A 23,628-nucleotide genomic window follows, 5' to 3' on the forward strand; every position below is an offset into this window, starting at 1 on the left:
TACACATGAAAGCTGTGCTTTATCATAGAATGGCTTAGTTCAAAAGGGATTTTAAAGATCATCTAGTTGCAACCGCACTTAAAACTCACTACAACATACCACGCTGATAATCTAGAGAATAATTAGAGAAGCAATTTTCATATTTTCAACCTAAAATTCCAGCAGTAGGCACAAAATCTACCATTTTTTAATGTGAAGCTAGAACTGTTTAATTCCCACATAAATCACAGTAATACTATCTATACAGCAATGCCTATAACGCATTTTACTATAACACTATGAAATCAGTTGAACAAGGCTTGTCCTGCTAACTGGAAAGCTAGGGCAACTAGAGAATTCAAAAATCCTTCCTAAAGCTGGTGTATCCAATAGTTTACCAGGTTATGATCAAATACTTGAAGATATTTCTCTAGTGACATACCTTGTCCAGGAGGTCACAATGGCTCTCACCCTGCAGTTTATTTAACTTCATCAACACCTGGCTACAGTCATAGACTGATCTTACCTGACTGCCTAACAACACAAGAGGGAAAAAAAGCCAAGAAAAACTTCCCACATAGCTTGCACATCTGAAATCCTAGCTCTAGTCTAAAATATTATAAAAAACATTCATTCAAGACTGCGTAATAAGTATTAAATTCATATTGTTATGCACATCAAATTCAAGCCTTTGTCTTCTGTGAGCTTCCACTTAGCATGCCTTGCACACCAGCATTTCAGGACGCAGCAGTTAGTACTTGTATCACACCTTTCAAAAGCTTGTTCAGGCAGAGGCAGAGTTTGGAAACAAGATCATTTCTAGTTTAGATAATTTAGTAATTCTTAAAGTTAACTCAGCTGCATCTGCTACAAGGTCAAGGTTTTAGAGGTGGATATTAGGACAGCATAGAAATATCTCAGCAGGTTGGGGGGGAGAAAGTGTAGACACTCACTGACTTGTAACAAGGCCCTTTTCTTCAGACTTTTATTACAAGTGCTCTATTCTACACCACCATCACCAGCATTCTGTTACAACACAACAGGTGCTTTGTATGCTGCCATAGCATATTCAAACCAAGTCTGGTCTCATTCTTCACTGCCCCTGACAATTTCTCAGGAAGTTTAATGAACCCTACCATGGCTTCTAGCCATCCAAAAATTAAAGCTTTATCCCCACAGCTTACTTCTCCCAGTGGGCTACCATTAGTAAGGAGGTGAAGGCACTTGGTAGTGTTGGAGGGGTGCAAAAATCAACACCCACAAATAACTGGTGAACAGTACATTCTGCAATAACCTAATTGGAAAGGCTGTACATCTTTATTTCTACTTGTTCCCAGCATCATATCTGAGTTATGCTGATAGCACCTTGCTTTGCTTTCTGTTCAAATTTGCCATACATCAAACAAATCCAACTGAAATTCATTTAATTTTTCATGCTTTAAAAATCCCAATGCGCACAGAGATGTTCCAATCACCCCACAACTCCCTCAAAAAAATAAAAATCAAGCAGAAATTCTGACTAACACTAGACTGATAGGATGGTATGGTATCAGCAGCAGAAGCTTAAAACTCACAGCATACAGGGTCTGTATAATCAGTGAATATACAGATGTTATAATTAAGAAATACACAAGAAAGTTATGCTAAACAAGTTATCACACTAAAGAAGAATGGATGGAAAGCTTACCCTTGTCCTGGACTTGCTGAGAAGACTCCAAGAGGTGCAATCTCCAAAAGAGATCCTTCTCCAGTAGTAATCAGCTCTTAAATGGGATCTAGGAGAGGTGGAGCCAGGCTCCACCCCTTCCAGTAGCACAGGTGAATTGCCTTCACCTGTGCTCCCAGGACTGACTCATTGCTCACCTCAGGTGGTCAATCAGAGGTTCAGGCCATGATTCAGCAGTTCCCAGACAGGGTCATTTGTACACTCCCACTGGCAGCCTTCAGTCTCTTAATGTTTTCTGCAAACCTTGCTATTACACAAAAGCAATAGGAATTGAAAATTCCTGTCTTTACCTTTCCATTGATGCTCATCACTATCATTACTTAAAAAAAAAAAAAAAAAAAAGAACAACACTTTTTACTACTTTATCCATCTCTCACCTTCCATAGGTGACAGATAAGAATGTCCAAAAAATCACACACACCAAAGGCAGCACAAGGAAGTATCCTGGTCAGACATGCCTACCCTGCTATGAGTACTTCCAGGTATGGTCAGTTGGTCTGGGTACATGAGTGGGGAGGGACCAAATGGAAACCTCAGAAGAAAGGAGGAGTTAATTGACTCAAGGCAATCCCACTTTGCAGATGAGTTTGACAAGCAAAGGAAGGTTCAGAGAGGTCGCCAATAAAAGCCTCTTAAGGAATTCAGCCAGATATCATCCAGCAATCAGCAAGGAGCATTATCAGCTCCACACAGTGGACTGGCCCTGAAAGTATTTCAAATTTGCTTTCAAGTTGTAGCTACAGCCATTCAGCATATATTTAAGCCCCAATTACATGGAAATTGTGCTACCATGCCATCTAGCAGTTTCTGTCCATGTTCAGTTATCTATTAAGCAGGCAATAATTGAAAATAGAAGGCTCCACTCCCTTGAAAAGCATATACCTGAAGTGTAAGACAAGAGCAGCAAAATCAATTTCTAGTTGTTGGTTGAATTAATAGTCTTACTGCCTCCGGGGGTCACATTGAAAATGGATGACAACTTTCTTATTTGGAGTTAATATTCCTAAAGAGGAAGGGAAAGATAAATCTGTCCTGAATATACATATATATATAAAAAAAAAAAAGGCTACATGTTTTTGCAAGTGAAAAGTAAGCAGATGGACTGGGTAGCGAGAAAGCTGTGTCACTCAGTCAGTGGGTACTGTCCAGATAGCATATCAACACTTCTCATGTGTTATACTCATCAGAACTCCATGCCTCAAACTGCAATTCAGCAAGTACTCTAGTCAATTACACTTAACTGCTTATTTTGTTCTGATTTCTTTGTTGCTTGTTTGTTTGTAAAAGACTAGCCAGGCTGTCTGGGAACAGCTTGGCTGCATCATGGACTGAGAAAGAGTCCTGCTATCAGAGGAGGGGTAGCCTGTGGTGTCAGTTTTAGACAGCAGATGGCTGGGAGTAGAGAGCTTCCAAGCACATGGCATGCCAAAACTTCAGCAATTTTCTTGTTCTCAAGCAGCTTCCAGAAACCCAAAGTGTAGTTGAATCTTTTAACGCTGGCCAAATTAGAAGAGGACATAGTAAAAACCCATAAAATACTACTGCTTCCTAAAAAACATATTTAAGATGCAGATATTGCGCTACTAAAGTAAATTCCTCTTCAGTATTCACTAAGGGATTAAAGATAAAGAAAATGTGGGTGCATTTTTAATGTGTGGGCATGAACCAACCAATAGCAAGATCCTGTTCTGCCTCAGGGAGGCATGGTAGACACTGAGCAACAGAGCCAAACTGAGGGGACTCATCCAAAGTGCATCCAGAAATTGCTGACTATGCATGTGCTACACCTGTAGTAATAACCAATATGTTTAAAAATAAAGTCAGGGTTTTTTCTGCTGTCTGACAGCATGATAAGGAGTTTCACACCTTTAAATTATAACCAACTCAATTCCTTTTTCAACTCTGTGGAAAAAAAAAGAATAACAGACATGACAAATAATACATGGATATGGATATTTCTAAAAAAAAATTTTACTTTTCCATTTCAGACTGGTGTCTTAAACAAAGAAACTCAGACAAGATGGAAGAGTGAGGATTTCACTGTTTCTATTCTGTTGCATTGAAAATCAGGTTTAATTTATACTTCACACAGGCACCTGCTTTCCATAACCACCCAAAAACTTTTCTGAGGTTACATGAATTTTTCAAAAGACAGGATAAACAAGTTAATACAAAGAAGATTTGATTCTGATAATTTGCCTGAGCCCTTCTCCCCACCCCCTTAAAAACTTTATTCCAGTAAGATTAAAAAACAAACAAACAAACAAAGCATCCACCACCTACTACCCCATCGGTGGCATCAGAATTCATGCTTTTTTCAATATGCAGCTAAGTTTAAGGATTCTACTTCTGGAAGTACATGCTATCCTAACTACAGGATGCATCCAAGGCCAAATTGGATGTGGTCCTGTGCAGCCTGATCTGGTGAGTGACAACCCTGCCCACAGGAGGGGGTAGGGACTGGATAGTCTTTAAGGTCTCTCCAACCCAAGCCACTCTAGGATTCTCATTCTTACTAAGGTAACTTGCATTCATTTATCTGTTCCATCAGGAAAACCGCTTGTCAAGAAAACATCTTATTTCAAGTACAGTAAAATTCCATCTGCAAATAGTTCTATTAGCAAAAAAAAAAAAAAAGAAAAAAGAAAAAAAGAAAGAAAAAAGCAAGTCACGTGTCACCTGCTTGAAAGTCAAATTGGTTTAAATGTTTAAAACCTATGATTAGAAATAAAACTTAACTAAAATAATACTTTTCCACTTCAAAACACAAAGAAAAATTTGGAAAGACCAACCTAAAAATGAAAACAGAAGAGTCCTGTAAATACTTAAATCTGAAGTAACACCAGGGCACGTGAGCCAGTACTGTAGTTCAGCAGCTAGTCTCAGTTTTGACACTATATCACCAATCCCTCTGCCATCTGTACCATGTGAACTTGGGAAGTTGAGAAACCACAGGAGAGAACAGGAAAAGGGCTTTAAAATGCTTGGGCAAAAGATCTGCACTGAGCAAAATACGTTTGTTTCTACTGCAAGCACAGCTCCCACAGATACAAAAATATACTTTTTTTTCCCTCCTGCATTCAGCAACGTGTTTAACCTTGGAGTTGCCAAGTTCCATCACAAATAATGAGCCATGACAACATTCCAAGTGATCCTTGGAGAACAGACTGATTTTTACTACACGCTACGCAAAGCAAAATGCTGTTATCATGTTCCCATGGTATAGCACCTGCTTGGAAAATATACAGTAATGTGGCCATCAAGAGGAGATCACAAGTAAATACAGAAGCAGCTAAGCTACTTCCAGGTATTTAGTCACCCAGAGGCACAGAGTGAGCAATAAAACAAGAAAAACCCTAATGTCTCCTATCAAAATTATATGAGGATTGAGGATGATGTTCATCTCTTTATATATGTATTTGACACAAGAAATATCTGTGTTTAAACAACACACAGTCACTGAGCAGGAAGAGAGGGGCTTGGTGGCATCCCGCAGGTCTCACAGCCCTGTTCTCACTTGGTGACCTCTGGCAGAGGAGCAGACATGGGACAGGAGGGAAGACTCTGCCCCAGCTGAGCCTCTTTCAGGGTGCAAACACATACAGCTCCGACAGAAAGTATGGGAATAAACTGCACTTACTTGAATGACTGATTAAACCCCCTAACCATGGCAAAGACTCAGGAAGACACAGAACACAAACAAGTAACAGCAAAGACATTTCTGCTGTGCTCCTCCTAAGCTTGAGGGGAGGAAGCTGAGGCTTACAGCATTTAAACAAGCTCTCGTGACTCCCACAGACAATGGAGGGTTGTGGCTCTAAACACTCCTTACAAAAAAAAAAAAAAAAAAAATTCATCTCACCTTCAAGAAATAAGCAATGTATCCTTACTCCTGACCTGTTCGCAACAAGGTATTTGTTTATGGCTGTGCAGTGAGAGAAACTTCCTGCTATTTCTGAGTCTTTTCTGTCTCTTGCACCATAAGGGAAAAGAAAACAGTGCACCACTTCTCCTTCTCTGTAGGGACAACATTTTACTTGCACTTCAGATTCAAGGTTTTCTAGAAACTATGGCAACTTTCACGAAGATCTGGAGAGCAGGAAGGCATTGACATCATTCAGATATTTGACTTCAAGATGCTACGTTTGCAGGAACAGACAGCGAAAAACAGTTCTGGCTCCTTGAAGCGTAACAGATTTCTTTCCTGTTGAGCTACTGTACAAAGAAAACTCCCTTCCTGCAAAATTCAGTGGCTTTTAAAGTCAGAAAATGGACTGAGTTCTTGTCTATTGCTAAAGCTATACAAGAGCCACAAACACAACCACTGAAGTAATAGAGCAGTGCAAGTGATAATTTGTTAACACTATTTTCAAATTTGGGAGTACAGCTACCTATGTCCCTCCTTCACCTCCTCTCCTTTTCTCTTCAATGTACACAGAATTTCACAGCAGGCTATTCAGAGCATCCCCCTCCCTCCTTCCTTCAAAGCATTCCCAGATCAGGCAAACCCGGGCTACCAGTGCCTACTGCAGTACCATGATTCAAAACAGTCATATAGTGAGAGCAGAACTCGCTCTACATTCAGAGAAAATCTCTAAATTACAGGGATAGTATTTTTTTTAATTAGTAGTAACAATGTCCTCAGACCTCTGCACGTACTGTATCTTCCACTGATAATGAATTTCCATTCATAGTGCATGTAGCACTACGCATAGCTGTGCACATACAGCTATTTCATTCCCTGATTGCATTATTTGGCAATAAAATCCCATTTAAAGAAGGGTAATTACAGATTTCAGGTGAACTGAAATTGGTACTGGGCCCATATGTAAGCTCCGTAAAAAGCTTTCAAACTACACTTTTACACCATGCAAATCTTTGTACTCTTCCAAGAGCAGGGGTTCTTTAGTTCTAAACACAGAGATGGAAAGCTCAGGAAGAGGAAGAAAGTGTCACAGCTCCAACACTTCTTGCAGAGCCACAACTTCTCCATATATGTCTTACCCTGGAGATACTCCGCCTATGTTTCACAGAAGAAAAAACTCAGGAAGTCAGTTTAGATGTCAGGATAATAATGAAAAGTAGTTTCACACACATTAACAGCTGGCAGTCCTATTAGAAGAGGAGCAAAGACCACTAAGACAGAAAGTAGGTCAAGGACTCAAAAACTGAGGAGAAAATTAAGGATACGCAGTCACATACAACAGAGTAACATGGCATCTTCCAGGAACACTTGCATCGAGATAAAGTTCCACTTTTCAGAGATGCAGGATCCCAACACAAAATCTTTCAGGTGGCTCAGTATCTAGACACATAACACAACAAATGCTTTCTGCCCATACGAGCCAGCCTTAGCAAAAACAGAGCAATTCCACCCTCAGATACTCCGCTTTGCCTTTGTCTGGTCCAGTTTTTGTTCTGATCAATTAGATCAGTTTTCATCCAGGCCATTTTCCTGAGGGAAATAAATAGAAGGCTGCAAATTGCCCTCCATGCTACCTGTGTGAGAATCAGGGTGGAAACGGGACAGGGTTGTTGATAAAATCAGGGATAACAGAATGGTGGTCCTGTTTTGAATGGGCCAAACTAGCAACCAGGGACACTACCCAAGAATTCTCTGTGCAAAGCTAGAAAACTACAGGGCATCACATGCCGATCTAAAGCCTGATATGTTTTTTTGTTTGTTATTAATTGAATTAGATGAGTACCCAGTGAATTCTGGCTAAAAATCTGAAGGAATCACATGCACTTAGTGTACAGCTGTCAGAAAGTCTCCTACCAGAAACTCAGTCAAAAGGCACATAAAGAGTAGTAAGCATACCACAGGTAAAACACATATCAATAACGTCTATTCAGTTTGACAGAGATTAAACCAATGAAGGTCTACAATATGCTCAGCTGATAATATAGCTAAAGGTTTTCCCCTTTGGGAAACATCATACTAGAAGAATGGCTTGTGAGACTAGCAGACTTTTTTTTTTTCCCCTATATTGACAAGGCTTTGAGAGGCCAACAGAACCACCTACTTCCCAGACACTGTTAAAACACATTTGAGTTACCTTGATTGTGTTCCCTCCCTCCCGCATCTTTCAAACCCCATGGTAAAACTGCACAGCTTAAAACATTAATTTTGATAGGAAAGCTGCAAGTTGGTCTGCCCTCCATTCCCCAAAAAACTGAGGAAAAATATGGGGAGGAAGGGTAAAACTGTATTTTTTCCACCTGAATTATCAATGCAGCTTACTGAAACACTTGCAGTACTTTCCAAACAAAGATAAATCTGTTGGGAAGAATTTCATCTAGGATGAAACTTCAAGACTGTCAAAATATGATTATCTGAACACAGACTGCCATACCAGGAAATAATAAGAAAACTGAGATGTTAATAGATGCTCTAATTATTAACACACACAGCTTAACAGAAGTGCCAATCCATTTGAAGAGAAAAGCACTATTTAAATATAGATACTCGACACCAGATGTATCATCATTCTTTACGTGCTTTTTATTCAACTCAGTGGACATCAAGTAATCCCACAGGACAGTATCATTCACTTTTATTATAGCTACTGACCTCATTTTTCTTTGTTAGAGCTCTGCTGTAGTGTCATGACTAAATGTGGCAAGCAACAAATCACACCCTGTCAGCAGCCAGGGCCTGTCCTTTCTCTTTTCAAAGCTTTAATTCATTTCTGTATTTTTTAAAGTCATGCTGCTTCAAAACAGCTGATCCAGATGGTGGCTATTCGCATTTCAACCTTCCCACATGGTGATGTTGCTCAAGAAAATAAAAACTGTTGCTACCTGCTGCTGACCTACTTCTCTCTTTAATTTGTTTCCTGCCACATTACAGAACGAACAATAGAGTTCACTGAACTCATCTTCCATACCTAGCCACAGCAAAGTAAAAATTACAAAATAAAATTAATTGGGGGAGGAGTGGAATGAGAGGAAGCAGCATGATTCAGGGGAGGTAGGAGGAAGCAACTCTCACCTCTATCATAATCGTCTGCTTCTATTGCTTTCTGCTGGAGCCTCTGAATCCGTAATATCATGGATTTTACCTATGTATAGGAAAAAAAGTTAGTTATATAGAAGTTACATTTAAGAATCACTATTAATCGCTACGTAATATAAATCTACAGAATTACTACAACCTCACTAGAACGACAAGATTTTTGAGAATTAAACCCCACATTTGTTAAGTAGACAGACCTACTTGGAAATCAGCTGAACTGCAGCCACTTCAGTCAAGAATGGCTTTAGTCCAAACATCTACAAGGGACATCAACAGCTTTTCTTGAAAAGCAAAACAGATTGTGCGATCATAGGATATTTTTCACCCTTTTCCAAGTAAGGATTATTATAGGATTCTGTCAACCTAATGTCTACTTCTGATCCCATACTAACTCAATGTTCTGTTCTCTAGCCCACTTAACAATTTCTTGCCTGTTCAAGTTTTGCACAGAGCACATCCAGAATTTCTGTATGCAAACAAAAAGAGAAACATAGTATGATTTTGGGTCAAGAATACTCACATTAAGGCAGAGAAGACTGTGCTCAATTGCAATCAGTGAAGTTTAATTAATATATAGTTTAAGCTTATCTAGAAAACACTGATGTTTGCATTTTTAGAAACGTCCATATTACAAGTGGGAGGGGTGAGAAAAAAAACCCTATACCACATAGAAAGTGCCTTTACACACCAAAGAAGTTCTTACTAGGATACAGTTTTCTTTCAAAAGCTAATGCTTCTCTGTAATGAATCTACATCATTTACCAAAACATTTCAGAAGGGCAGACGTGCATCCAAAGGATATGAACAATTTTTATTGTTACAAGAATTTGGTTAAAGGTATGCAGTCCTCTCCTCATTGCCCCACGCCAGTCACAGTCTAGCACAGCTACAGCTATAAATTTGAGAAGTGTTTTCTTATTAAATTTACACTTGACCTGTACCAACAAGCCATTATCAGCACTGAGAGAGGTAAACCCAGAAAAAGAATCAACATACATCCTCATAGTCCAAAGCCTGAAAGTGCTTGGGAAAGCAAGAAAATTCATACTTGAGGCATTCTGCACATGCAAAAACTTTGCTCCTTCCTAAAACACTTTTGTATTTAAATCTTTATAGTTAAACTCTAAACAGCATACAGAAAAAGAGGTACAGCCATATCATAACTTACTAGAACCATTCAGTTGTCATATCAACACAGTCAGTGCAAATCAGGCAAGACATGTAAATTAATGGCAACTCTTACAAATATGGTAGTGGACTGGTCAGAATACATATTAAAGGTAATAGGCAGGAGGGGAAAAAAAAAAAGCTAGATTAATAGCAGGCTCTAGGATCCTCTGGAGGAAAAACAAAAGAAAAAACCAAACCACTCCACATAGTCCCTTTCCCTCGAGGTTTCTGCTGTTGTTTTTTGTTTTGTTTTCAGTAGTATTGTTTTTCACATACAGAAACATCAATGTTTTTTCTCTGAGACTGGTGATGAACATATAACATGTAGAAGGAAGGCACTGAATCCTCACCATAAATTGTTCTCTGTATTTTATGCCATATTTTTATAGAGTTCTGAAGAATCTTACAGTAGAAATGGTTCAAATGACACTTTTTTCATATATATGATATATAACAACCATTTACAGTGAGAATAGAGCATTGCTGCTTTTTGCACTGTTTATTCCATCATGCACTCTCAATGGCAGGTCATTTAAAATCTGCTTGGGTACCGCAGTACAGCCATGCCCGTGGCTAAGTGACTGATGCTGCGACAATCAAGTGCTCCTGTTTGCAGGCTAAAAAGACATTTGGAGCTCGACTGATGAAGGAGCTGCTTCAGATCAGAACATTCTAAACCTGTACCAGGTGATGAGTACCCTCTTTTTTTTTTTATTAAAATGAGTGCAGAAGAAGCATAGTTTTAACAGCTTTGGTACTGTCTCCTTTTTCTGACTACAGCTGTCTTTGTTCCCTTCTGAAAAGTTTGAGAGTTGCTCATTATCATTGCAATAGGAAGGTGTTTCAAATTAAACACACAGGACCAAGGGCAAAGACATCTGAAGGCACAATTCCCCAATTCTCCATCCAATGAATTAATGAATATAGAAATTAAAAGATAGCAATGTTTCGTTGCGTCTATCAAATAAGCAGACCGAAAAGACAGAAAATTGTTTTGTATTTTTATTATGTTATATATTTCCAAATTTGTAGATAATTAATTTCCCAAGCCATCTCACACTATGAGAATATTGCCATTCCAGGCCTGAAGCCGAAACAGTTGCTCCATGGCAATGCATGGAAAGTCTGCATAAGTGTGCAAGAGAACTTAGTTTGGGTCCTACATGCATCCCCATGAAAAACAGGGATCAGAGTGTGTTGCAAACCCAGGTCAGATGACACAGACAAAAAAAGTAAGAATGATGATTCTCGACCTACTCCCTTAGGACTAAAAACAACGCAGTGCATCTCAGTAGATATGCCAGTGCTAAGAAATCACAAGAACCCGCTTTCTGAAGACTTTTCATTCTAGGGTTAACACAGATAGCATGAGCAGAACTCAATCAGGTGCACCTTTCTATGTGTAAGGTACAAACATCCCAGGCATTGCTCCAGAGCACTCAGGGCACCAGTGAGAGTCTCAACAAGCACACCACCCATACTCAGTGGAATTTTAATAGTTTTAAAATTCATGAGATCCAGCATGTCCATGCTAATCTCCAGATTACCACTTCTGGAGTGCATAACAGAGCCAAAATTTGGCTCCTTATTGCATCCAGGCTCAAAATGGCTTCCTTTTGATGCTCCTCTGCCACCCCAAAAATATCAAAGATTAGAAAAAATCCTCATGTACAATAAGAAGAATAACGGATCCTTTTTAAGGTTTCCCCACTCCCGTCCCACAAAGAATACAGTGAATGAGGCTGCTTGTATACATGGTAAGTACACATGTGGGTATGCATACACACATCCAAAAAAAAATGACTTTAGTCAACAGCCCATAACTTCTGTAAGGTGGAAGAAAAAAAAATATTTAATTCCCAGCCTGAATTAGAGCAGGGAATGAAACTCCATCTATCATCATGTGTGGAGTGCAATTGTGTATTAGTTTGAAGGCTACCCTCACACATATGCCTTTCCCCTAGAAATCTTTGGCTAAATTTACACATTTTCAATTACAAAGTTCTGTTTCATTAAATCATGATGCTTCAAGGAAAAAAGATGTTACCACCTTCAAGTTTTGCTCTAGATATACTCCAATCTGCAGTCAAGAAAGCACCTGTGAAAGCAGCCCTTGCTAAATTCAGAAGTTGGTGTATGACAGTAGAAATAAGATCACAGTCTCAGTATGCCATAGGAGCCAATTACTGCAACATCATCAGTTTGTTGGGTTTCTCTTGTTTTGGTTCTTTGAAAAACAAAACACACAGGTTCCTTCATTTTTATTATGCAGATACTGAAAGCTACTATGTGTACCGTGAAACCCACACCAAATTAAAACACTGGCACTACAAATATACATCATATATCTAGGGGGCCAAGAGGAGGAATCAAAGATGAAACGAGATCACAAACCTTTAATGTACTCCAGTTGCCAAGCTGGCAGTCCAGTAGTGCTGGTTCATACCTTTTTATCAAAGTATCCCAGTTTTGGTCACTGACAGCAAAACTACTTTCATAGCCTGAGGTAACAGAGGAACCAGCAGATGCCACATCTGAGGAATCTGTAGAATATGACAATGTTGCATCCGTATCAGAGAGAGAGACAGTCTCACAATCCTGAAATTTATCATTTGCTGTGTTCTCATTTTCAGACTTCAAATCCTCACTGAGCCTAGAGAAGCAACACAAAGCCCCCGAGTGCTCCTGAGTTTTTTTTGCCTCTCCCGGCTCCTGCAGATCTCTGGTACTGCTGGGATGCAGAACACTCGCCTTGAGTTCAGCATCACTTATTCCGGAGGCTGAATTCAGAGAGAGCTGTATGAAGCTGAAACTCGAACGAAAACTGCTACGTGGACCATCAGAACAAGAAACAGCTTCCCTGTTTTGATATTCACAGTTATTATTCACTTCTGCCTGATCCAAGGCATGTATCTTTAAAGGCTCACTTGCTTCAGTTCCGTGGTTTGTCTGCCGTGTACCACTTACAGTAGAAACACCTTTGCTTGTTGTTTCAGCAGGGTAAATCGATGCTACATTTTCTGACCATGGATTCTTGGAACATGAAAGATTTTTGCAACTTCCTGGCATATTTACAGTAGTGCCCAACATTGTTACCCCATCAGAAAGAACTACAGCACTACTTGCAATTGAACTACAGCGTAAGAACTCAATGTTATTTTTGTGTTGTCTGCAGAGAGAGAAGTCCTCCAGCTCTTCACAGTGCCTCTTGTCATGTTTGAACTCCTTGGGACTGGAGGACTTGCAGGCACCCAGGGACTGAAATTGGAGCTGTCGCTGGGCCTCTGGCCTCATATATCCAGGTCTTTTTTCCAGTTTCCTTTTACGAAGAGAGCCTGAAGGCATTAAGTGCTCCAGACCATCTGGAGGGGGTAAAAAATAAAAATAAAAAATTAAGTCAGTAAAGCACTTCTGCAGTTTCTTAAGGGTAATATATCATAGCATTCAGGAATTTCAGACAATGCATCAGTTTCCACTTTAACAAAACAAAGACGCTGCCTGTATTGCAGACAGACGTGATAAGGTGTTACCAGAGAACTGTGTGCATTCACTCACTTTCTTGCACCTGCTTTTAAGTGAATTCACTGATACAACAGGACACATACAATGAATCCATGGCTTTCCTATTTATGGCAGTGCTCTGCAATTTCTCATTCTCCGATCACTCACAGCACAAAACATATTTAGTCTCACTGATACAGAACAATTTTCAGACATACAACCACGGAGGACCAAATCTGCATCAAAAACAAGAGAACAACATTAAGAAATTTTTCACATACCTTGTTACTGCTCATGCCTAGTTCTCTCTGTTTTATTAATACAAGCATTTCAAATTCAGCTTCCAGAACAGCTGCAGCTCCTTAACAATCTAAGGCCACGTATCTGTTATTCTAGTGAGATATTTTATAGATCTTTATTTACTGTTTTACCTGTTGCCCAAACAATAAGAGTTAAAGTTTTGAATGCAGGACTCTCGGTCCATATTGGAACACCATATGATTGCTAACATTATTGCAATGTGTTATGTAAAAAGGTCTTCTACTCAACAGCTAAATTTCCCCATGTATATTCAATAGACATAGATGGAAACATAGATTAGCTGTTTCCAGAGTGCAATAGAAAGAATCAAGATTAAAAAAAAATCACTGAAAGTGAAAGATTAAAATGTAGCACTCTATTTTTGCTATCTCTGTTTTAAATATATTTATTTTTTAAATAAGTCAGCTATACCAAGAGGCAAAAATAAAGACCACAGGATGACTACTCGCAGCTTCTTAAGGATTTACTACTCATCAAAAGGTATTCCATTCTTCTATCTTGCACAAAATCAGTGGAATATCAGCTCTGCCTGTCACCCATTTTGTATCACAAAAACATACTGAACTGGCTTATTTGCAAGACTAGCACTTCAAAGGAACCTAGTGACTAGCTGAATTATGCCCCTGATTAGCTGCCTTCTATTCACTGAAACAGAATCCACTGCCAGAACCGCAGGTACCAGAATTATTCTGATCACAGATATAGTGGTATTCCAAAAGGCAATTTTTACTTTTTTTTTCTTGTTTTCCACAAAACGTATTAAATATTCACCTCCATTCAAAATCCTTTGTCGATTTTTATATTGACAGACTTGTACATACTCTAAATACCTCAGCAACTCCTAACAGAAGCCTAAAACATACCTCATTAAAAGGACACACAATACAAACATATAAGCACTTAACCTGAATCTTCCCAACAGACTTTTTTCAGTATTCACTGTGTCTTCTTCAAGTAACCTTCAATGAAAGCAACTTGAACGTATTCCACATACCACAATACCAGCACCTCACTATGGAACTGCAGTTGTATTTTGCTTCCTATCGCCATAAACTGGGATAGTCCAGCTGTCTCACACTCTCTCTTGTTAGAGGAAAAAGCCTTCCAGAAGTCAGAAATAAAGAAGGTCATGGAGTCCATCAACCTGTCTAACGTAAAAAGACAGTGAAAATGCTCTGCTGGGAGTAATTTAATAGAAATTATAACAAATAGAAACCATTCTTGATGTAAGGGAACAAAAATTGAACAGAGTGTTCTTCAGAAGTTAATTCTTTTATATACAAAATAATGGCCAAAATTGGCCTTCAGCATAAGAAATCCATCAGTCTTGGAATGACTTTTTTGCATGGATATATTTTATCACAGTTTACAAAGGCCAGCCACAGGCTTCGTCTGATAAAAATAGAAGTTCATGGTTGAATTACGATCAATTTAAAATTAATCTCAGCAAATCACCATGAATTTCTAGGGTAAACAGATAATTACAGCTCTTTAAGCAACACATTTAAACTATTCTAATGTAAGTTAAGTTTAAATTGTTAAATATTTGCACCATACTAACTAGATGCAATTCTAAAAACAATTTCAGTTCAACTGGTATGATTTCATTATCCTGAATTAGTCCACACAGTAGGAAGCCCCACACTTCCACGTTCCTCCTCAAACAGGTAATTTTCTAGCCCAAGGTTTGCCAGTCAACTCCTTTGTGGACTCCAGATCTGCCTTCTGGCAAGCCCACCTGGCTACTGCACAGCAGCCAAAATGACACCAAGATTGCACATATAGTCCAGCAGAGGTCTACTGAGACAGACTGAGCTGATGACTAGACCCACACAGGAGGTAAAAACTAAAGAGCTCAATGAGGCACATTCCAGCAGGCCCCAAGGCCTATCTTGCTCAGAGGAAAGGGAAGGAAGAAGAAACTGCAGGCAGAGCCCAGCCACCAGCTAGAGAGCACCTCTGTGCCCGCAGCCATCATGAAATCCAGATAGGATATTGCTAGGGCTTTGGCCATACTGTTTTCACACCCTTCGTCCTTCTATTGTATTCCATGATGTGAAGTTTAGAATCACTTTGGTTGTTTATCACAGATCTGAAATTTAATTACAGGGAGTCTGTTAGCTTTCTAAACTACAAGGTCTGCTCTGAAAGTAATGTTTCCTATTTCATGATGTTGGCCTAGAACAAGAGGCAGATGTTGTTGGTACAGCAGTAGGGGGTTGAAACTTTCCATCAGTGTTCCATAACATGTTGCCATGTGACAGATGGCAGCAGAAGGGCAGTCTAACAGAACTGCATCTGAATGGAAGAGTGGATGAAGCACAGGCGTGACATTGAATTCCTCCGTGTGGAAAAAGTGGTAGCCATTGATCTTCATCAGTTCTTGCTGAACACTTATAGAGACCAAACAGCAGATGTGAGCACAGGGAGGCAGTGGGTTTCAGCAGTGGGGACAGTGACAGTGGGTCACCTCTGCTGGTGCAAATTTTTAAAAGCGTGGCATACAGGCTTTTGTTCATTGCTGGTGAAAATGCACAGCGAATGGTGGTGACTGTGTTGAAAAATACTGTTCTACAGCTGAGAATTTGCTCTATCAAATAGTGTCATTGTGCTCTTTGTAGATGTTGCAGTTTCCATGGAAATAAACAGGAGGCATTACTTTTGGAGCATCCTACGTGTATCTTATGTCCTGACAAAGAAACTACAGTGGAACAATTCAGATGGCTTGTTCAAGTGACAGGCCTCACTTTTCTCAGAATCCCCTCAGTTCAGAATCACCTCAAATAGCACATAAGCCCCTGGCAAGTAACTACTAAACTATCAGAATTGTACTTTGAAACACTATGAAAGCAATGGAAGATGATTCAGAATTATATAACACTACAGTGTTATGCCTTGTATGAGATACTTAGGAACAACAACAAAAAAACGAAAAGTTGTGTATTGTAATATTACAAATGAGCTCTTAAAATGTATGTTATAGTTCTAGAAGATACAGCGATATTTTCCAATCAAATGTTCTATCATGAGCAAGTGGCTTCAAATCCTAACTACAAAGTCTTAGAGAAGAATCTATTTGATTTGATCAGATCTTTCATCATAGCAAATCTTTCCCAGTGAGTAACAACTCAGAGCCAGAACATAGAATGAACACGTTCCAACACTGCTAAACAACTCATATGCAGCAATGCTACTTAAGTCTCATTTGAGTCAGTAGGATGAAGCAGGGAAAGGGGAGGCCAAAGAGCATTTACTGCTGTTGGAAGAGCACATCCTTTTCTATTCAACTTGATGCAACTCATAGCAGGACAGTTATCTATTATGAGTCTCCATTTTCAGCCACAAAATCCACACTTCAGTTTTCTGACCAAATGCTCCAATTACATCTATAGCTAGAGTGTCATGAGAATGTGAAAAATTCTTACAAAATCCACTGGGGCTTTAAAGATCAGTACAGAAACACCATATTCCACAAAACCTCTCTGCCCTAACTTTAATCCAGTAACTCAGAATGCCTGTGAGATCACTAAGTTATCCCCGAAAACCAAATGAGAACTTATACATGCAGTTTTAAGAAGAGCTCAACCATTCGCACATACCTACATTACACTGTTCATGTCTATTAAAATAACAAATTCAGCTCTAGAACATTTGTGGGTGGCAGCCGTGGTGCCAAAGGAAAGATACTTGGTCATATTCAAAGCCAGATACCAAAGCACTGCTCCAATCAAATTCTATAGTGCTGCTTCTGTTGAGGAAGCCTTAAAAACCTGTGATAAACTGTATGCAAAGTGAGATGAAAATATTTATTATTTACAAAGATACACAAGCTAACCTTTCTCAAAGATTAATCAATCTGACATTATAGTAACTATTATTATGGATCAGTTCTTCTATCAAAAATACGACAAAATACACTGCAATTTCTAATTAGCTAAATTTTGACTTGTCTGGTGAATTTCAAAAGATGCCACAAAATTCTCAAAATAAGGTGGCATCAATCTCAACATGACCTCTTTCAAATAAACCATTACAGTTTCTTTACACAAATGTGCTTTTAGACATCTTTGAACATAAGCTGTTCATAACTAATAAAATGTGAATGTCTCATCCAGATTTTCACCTAACTACTGAATGCTAGCTATACCTTGATTTATCCAGCACTTCGTTAAGTGTATCTATAGAACTCAAACAATGGCTGAGCTACATAAAAATTATTCCCTCACCAAAAGCTCCTGCAGTTTCTGAGATCACATGCTGAGATCAGTTATTCAGCTGCTAAATTTCCAATATGTCATGTATGAAATATACTCTGAAGTCATTAAGTGTTTGTTAGTTGTTATTCTTCATTAAAAATACTTCAAAGACATTTTAGATGCAAGAGTGGTCTTCCTTAGCCAGTGTTTAAATAAACTTATTTTTATTGATACACTCCCATAATGCACATCATTGAGTTGTTACATTAAGGAGGTAAGTGGCTTGAATGTAACAACTCATCCTAAGCCATTTGAGGAAATTGCAACACTTCTCTCTAGAGTAATGATCTCACTAGTTGATACCAGCTCTAATATGCCTATCAGGTTTTTTTCTCCTCTTAATGGTGTTTTAAACCTGGTTTTGCCTTGTTAACCCTAAGGAAAAATACAAGATCTATTAAGAAGTATGCTCTTAAGTATTATAACACTCCCAGTGTTAGTAACAAACACTTATTTAGTCATAGAAGCATAGAGACACTTCTTTCCTTAATCACATACCACAGTTGTGCTTTATATTGCTAACATTTTAAAATGCAAGTACACATCTGCATCCATCACTATTCAGCAGTGCATTGACTATGCATACAAGCAGGCTTTTTTCCTCAAGCAAGTGCCTCATCTATGCACTTGGATATGAAGAAAACCCAGAAATACGCATTTCTGACCCTTTTAAATTTAAAAAGGCAATAACTGCCCAGTCTGTGAAAGCAAGCAGTTGCACTGTGGAGATCTATTTGATAACTAATCAACATCCTATGGCTGGACATGTAATGCTTGGCTATCACAGAAAATTGCATTCTTCCAAGTTAAATGTGAATTACCCCTCATCACCTCACCACTGCAGTGCTACAAGGAAACTCATCTTGTCGGTCAGTAGAACAAGTGGCTGAATACACTAAGGAGCAACCAGGTGACTCCTTGCTGCCTCAGCAAAGCAGGATTATTTGCATAGCAGAATATCTCTGAAAAATTACATCTGTCCTTTTCTCAAAAGTGATGTTTCCACTTTGTTTCTTCTTTGTTTTCATGCAGTCAGCTGTTAAAAAGTCACAAGCAAAATAAATAAACGTATCTCTGGTTGAAAGCTTCCACCCAGCCAGTCTCCAAACCTCTTTATGCAGCTCGCTCATGCTCCAGCTCACTGGCATAGACCTAGGCTAGCTGGAACTGCCCAAATCACATACACAGCCGCACAACACAACAGTTACTTGCCAAGCCTCCTCAGTAGCAGCTGAGCCCACTTCAGCTTTGCAGTAGTTTTATCAGCCCACCCCACAGATGACCAACACAGGTGAGGGCACAGGTGGGTCTGGGAACACAAGTACCAGCACTAGGTGCCTTCAGCACAGACAGTAACAGAAAGCACTTAACTTCCCTAGAAATATCCAGCCCCAATCTGTTTCAAGTCTGCCAATGTTATTTTTACTTTTAGCTCAATGTTTGAGAGTAGTTTTCCCACTTTTGAAAAAGGCAGAAGGACACAGAAGTTGCAAGTTTGCAGAGATGGAGTTTTTTTTGGTTTGTTGCATTTTTGTTTTTGTTTTTTGGGGGTTTTTTTTGGATTTTTTGTTTTTTTTTTGTTTTTTTTTTTTTTTTTTGGTTGGTTGGTTAGTTTGCTTTTTATTTTTATTTTAAAAGTTTATTGTTGTTTTTCTTTCTGGGGGAAAAAAAAAAAAAAAAGATTTGCAATTTCAGTGCAACAGTCTGTAGTGGCAGCTCATGCAAATGTCTCAAAGAGAGAGAATGCTCTTGTTTTTTCAGCCAGGACCTGGAAACTTTTTAACATGACACAGAAATAAGGGAGCAAGGATTCTGTGTGAAGTCCACAAGAAGAAATTTAAGTTTGCCTAGGTCCTAAATTAATTTGTCAACAATGCTTAATGGGTTTGCAGTCGTATCCCATAAAAGTATTTCACGAAACATGTATGTAATTATCAAATTGATACACAGCAGTCCTTTTCAAGAATGGTCTATTTAACACAACACACTTCTCTTTCATCACTCTGTCTACTGAGTGATGGTGCAGATTCCCACTACTTCTGCTCAGTCAGATCAGCCACAGCAAGACTCTAATATAAAACGCATCAGGGTGAGGGAGAGAGCAAAGTGTGAGAGCACATTGACAGCAGTCAATTTCTAATTCGAGCACAGTTTGAGCGCTCCAGCTTGGAGATTTGAATTTTTAATTTCACCAAGAGAAAGCAGGTTCCAAATTAAGCATCTGATGCACAGCCAGTATGAAAGCAGAATTGAGCTTACTGAAATAGAAAGTAATTTGCTCTTAACAGCTCAGTAGTCATCACATATAATGAAAATAAAACAACATGGCAGTTCCTATATTGTCAGGGGTGAGGAGTCAGTATGCTTTTAACTTCACAATTTAATATCAAAGTCCCAGGGCAAATGCTCCTCCCCTGCCTACTGCAGGAAGTTTACCTCCCAGCCCCTGCCAGGCTGTCAGGACCCAATGTCAGTGCTGTCTAGACAACAATGGAAGCGAAGGAAAGTTTCAGACATCAGGATAGCTGAGCAAAAATGTCACACAGAACACACAGCACCCCCAGGATGCAGCCTGAGCACAAGATACTGCAGTCTGTATACACAGTTGACTTTTGCAGTAATAGTGATACACGGGACATAGAGCTCAGCTGCAGTGGGAAGGAAGCATGCGAACACACAGCAACAGTCCCTCACCATGCTCCCCTCAGAATGTAATCTCAAGATTTAACACAGATCCCTGCCATGCTTTCTGCTTCCACAAAACTTGCACACTCAAGTACTCTTTGCAACAGCAGCTGTGCAGACTGTGTTTTTGTGCACTGACAAGAAATAGCCACTCTGAACAGTGAGATGAAGCTGAACTCACCAGGTACAGACAATAGCACTGCTCTCCTGTCCTCCACAGCTGCACAGACAACTGCAGTTAATGCAAGTCCTAGCTAAAGGCCAGCAGGTTATTCATCAGTATTGTATTACAGATGTTAGAAACCAGCAAGGGGTCAAGTGTGGGTCCTGTGAGAGACCAGTGCTAGTAGGTGAGAAGGATGCAAGCAATATCCCTTTCAAGGACTTCCACAAGGATACTGCTTGATCTTCACAACCCTCACTCACTTGAAGCTGCAGGCAGACAAAATGGAAGCTGGAAGCTTTCTTTATTGGGTCTGAGAACACAGAAATGAAGATATTGGCTATATCCTTTCCGTCTAGAGTGGAGGAGAAAAGTGAAGGTGAAATGTGGGATTGTGTTAAGAACGAGCCATGGAAGAAGTACTGTAACTAACACTGCTGAATCTGCAGCAGAATAGCAACCACAGGCATACAACACACAACTGAGAAATCGCAGCTGCTTCTGAACAGGATGAGATAGAAGATGCTCAGCCTTCAATCAGGTATCTAAAAATAATAATAATAAAAATAATAATAACCCACATGAAAGAATATAGTTTCTCTGTATAAAGAAAATCCACTGAGTTACAGGAAAAATTACACCTTCCCTCCCACTCTGACAACATTCAGCGGATTTATGTTGCTATTCCTGTGATATCAATAGCAGTTCACATTTAAGGAAGAAAATGGCAACAGAGAAAAAGAGAAGAAAAGTAATACCCCACCAAAAAAGCCACATTGAAACCATGAAAAGCACTCAAAGCTTTGTACAGTGACAAGTCCAATGTTTAGACACTGTTACAGCTGTTATCAAGATCCTCTTTCATTTAAGCAAACATGCTCCAACATGCATTTCCTAGCAGTAAGCCTGCATTTCCCAGACATGGAGAGCAATGTCTCCTTGGTGGTACCAAACAGCTGTGCCACAAAGCCATGACCCAAGTCCAAAGGTAAATGTTTACAGCACTTCTGTAAAAAGTAGGAGAGAGATATTTTAGCAGATGGGACAACGCTATGGCACTCAACATTGGGTTCAGAAGAAAGGAAAAAAGGGTACAGGCAAGTCAAGAAGGCACCCAGCAGCCTTGGACAGCAAGCAGCCCTCAGGCAAGAGCTCTGGCCCTACAGGCTAAACTTAACACTGCAAACCCTCATCACCTAAGATTCCTATTACAACACAGGAACACTGGCTGGGCAAAGGACTCCCACAGTAACAGCACATGCCTTCTGTATGACTGCTTGCTCAGGAAAGTCACCACTAGTCACCTCACCTATGTCACATCACATCCAGAGAACGAGGCTTCTCAGCAGACCTGAAATCCTGCCCTCACACAAATTCCAAAGTCAGGACTGCTGGAAGCAAATGAGGATTAGTGCATACGGTCAGGTGGCAGTCAGCCAGACCCCCTGCTGAGGGGAGATATGATCAACACTGGCAGCTCTGCTTTGATTCTTTCACTTGTTGTGCCTTCATCTGACTCTGCCCATACCAATGCTATCTACAATTTTTCCACTCCCACCAAACCCAGCCTCCCTTTCCACCAGCTTCTATTGCATTTCTCTTCTTAATCCCCAATTAGTTCTCACAAATCTGCTCACTTTTCTTATAGCAAGCATGAAAGACACTTGAACCAGAAACTTTCCCAAACCTGGATCTGACCTAACACTGCACAGTTCACACTTACATGCTATACAGTCCAGGGTGATGGCCCTCCACAAAGCTCCCAAACAATCAGAGCCACACAGATTCCCCTGCGCCATTGCTCAATACCACCTCTTTGGTCCTTTCCAGTTTCTCCTCTCTGCCACAACTCCTCTATCAGCACACCCCTCACAACAACAAACAAGTATGCCTCAAAAAATCCCTCCTGCACAACATTCCTGAACTCTCAGCCTTTCCATACCACTCCATCCCTTCCCAAGCAAAGAGCCCTCCTACTCCACTTGCCCCACTAGCACAGCTAACAAGTTTCCAGGCTTCTCCAAGCCCATTTAAAAGCAGTCCCATCCTACATCAGCTGCACCCACTGAATTCATTGTTCACCCCAAGGTGTGCAGCATTTTGGCTGCAAGGACTCAGCAAGTCCAAAGGGCTCCTGTTACCTCTTTCACATGAACTCAATTCCACTTTAAGTGTACAATGGCTCCATTCATCCCATTGGAGATCATCTCTATGAAAACACTATTTTAAGAGCTTCTTTCTCAAGACAGTAAATTGCTGCTATTTACATCTAGGAAATCAAGACAATTACTTGCCACAATTTACTCTGACATTCTCCCTGGGCCAATAATACAGGTTGTATTTATTAATGTTCAACAAAACCATAGATTTTTGCCAGAGGTTTAATAAAAAAAAAAAACAAACCACTTTCTGTCACAACTTATTTGTAACTTCTTCCCTAAGCATTCCTACCTAAGTATGAGGCTACAGGCTATGCCACCTTTCATTGAACCCTTCCTGTCTGTTCTTGTTACCCAAGAAAGTTGAAGAACAGTACTTCTCTTCAAAGAAATCATGGCCTTTCATGAGATGGCTTGCAGATGTTTCCTGGGCACTAAGGGCCCTGTATGACACTGAAATGAAAAAAAAAAAAATCTTAGGTAAAATACTTCAAGTCACAACAAAATAACACAACATTCAGACCGACCGTTGGAAAACATCCTCTACATAAAGGAAGTTTGGTTTGAGCAAGCTAATGAAACAGTCTTTCATGTCAATATATTCTCAGTTCAACTTAGCATTTTAAAGGGGGTAAAAAGTGCCAATTGTA

General features: G+C 39.6%; 1 protein-coding gene across 2 annotated transcripts in view; it reads right to left on the reverse strand.

Moving 5' to 3' along the window:
• Positions 1–23,628, reverse strand: part of DISC1 (DISC1 scaffold protein) — a 203,864-nt gene that overhangs the window by 172,064 nt on the left and 8,172 nt on the right. For both annotated transcript variants that reach the window (XM_090135429.1, XM_090135430.1), the window contains exons 2-3: positions 12,288–13,255; positions 8,700–8,769 (exon numbers count right to left, since the gene is read on the reverse strand). In XM_090135429.1, the coding sequence (XP_089991555.1) occupies positions 8,700–8,769; positions 12,288–13,255 (1,038 nt within the window). The remainder of the gene's footprint in view (positions 1–8,699; positions 8,770–12,287; positions 13,256–23,628) is intronic.

Source organism: Phasianus colchicus, chromosome 2, assembly GCF_987193195.1.
Source record: "Phasianus colchicus chromosome 2, bPhaCol1.hap1.1, whole genome shotgun sequence".
Lineage (NCBI taxonomy): Eukaryota > Metazoa > Chordata > Aves > Galliformes > Phasianidae > Phasianus > Phasianus colchicus.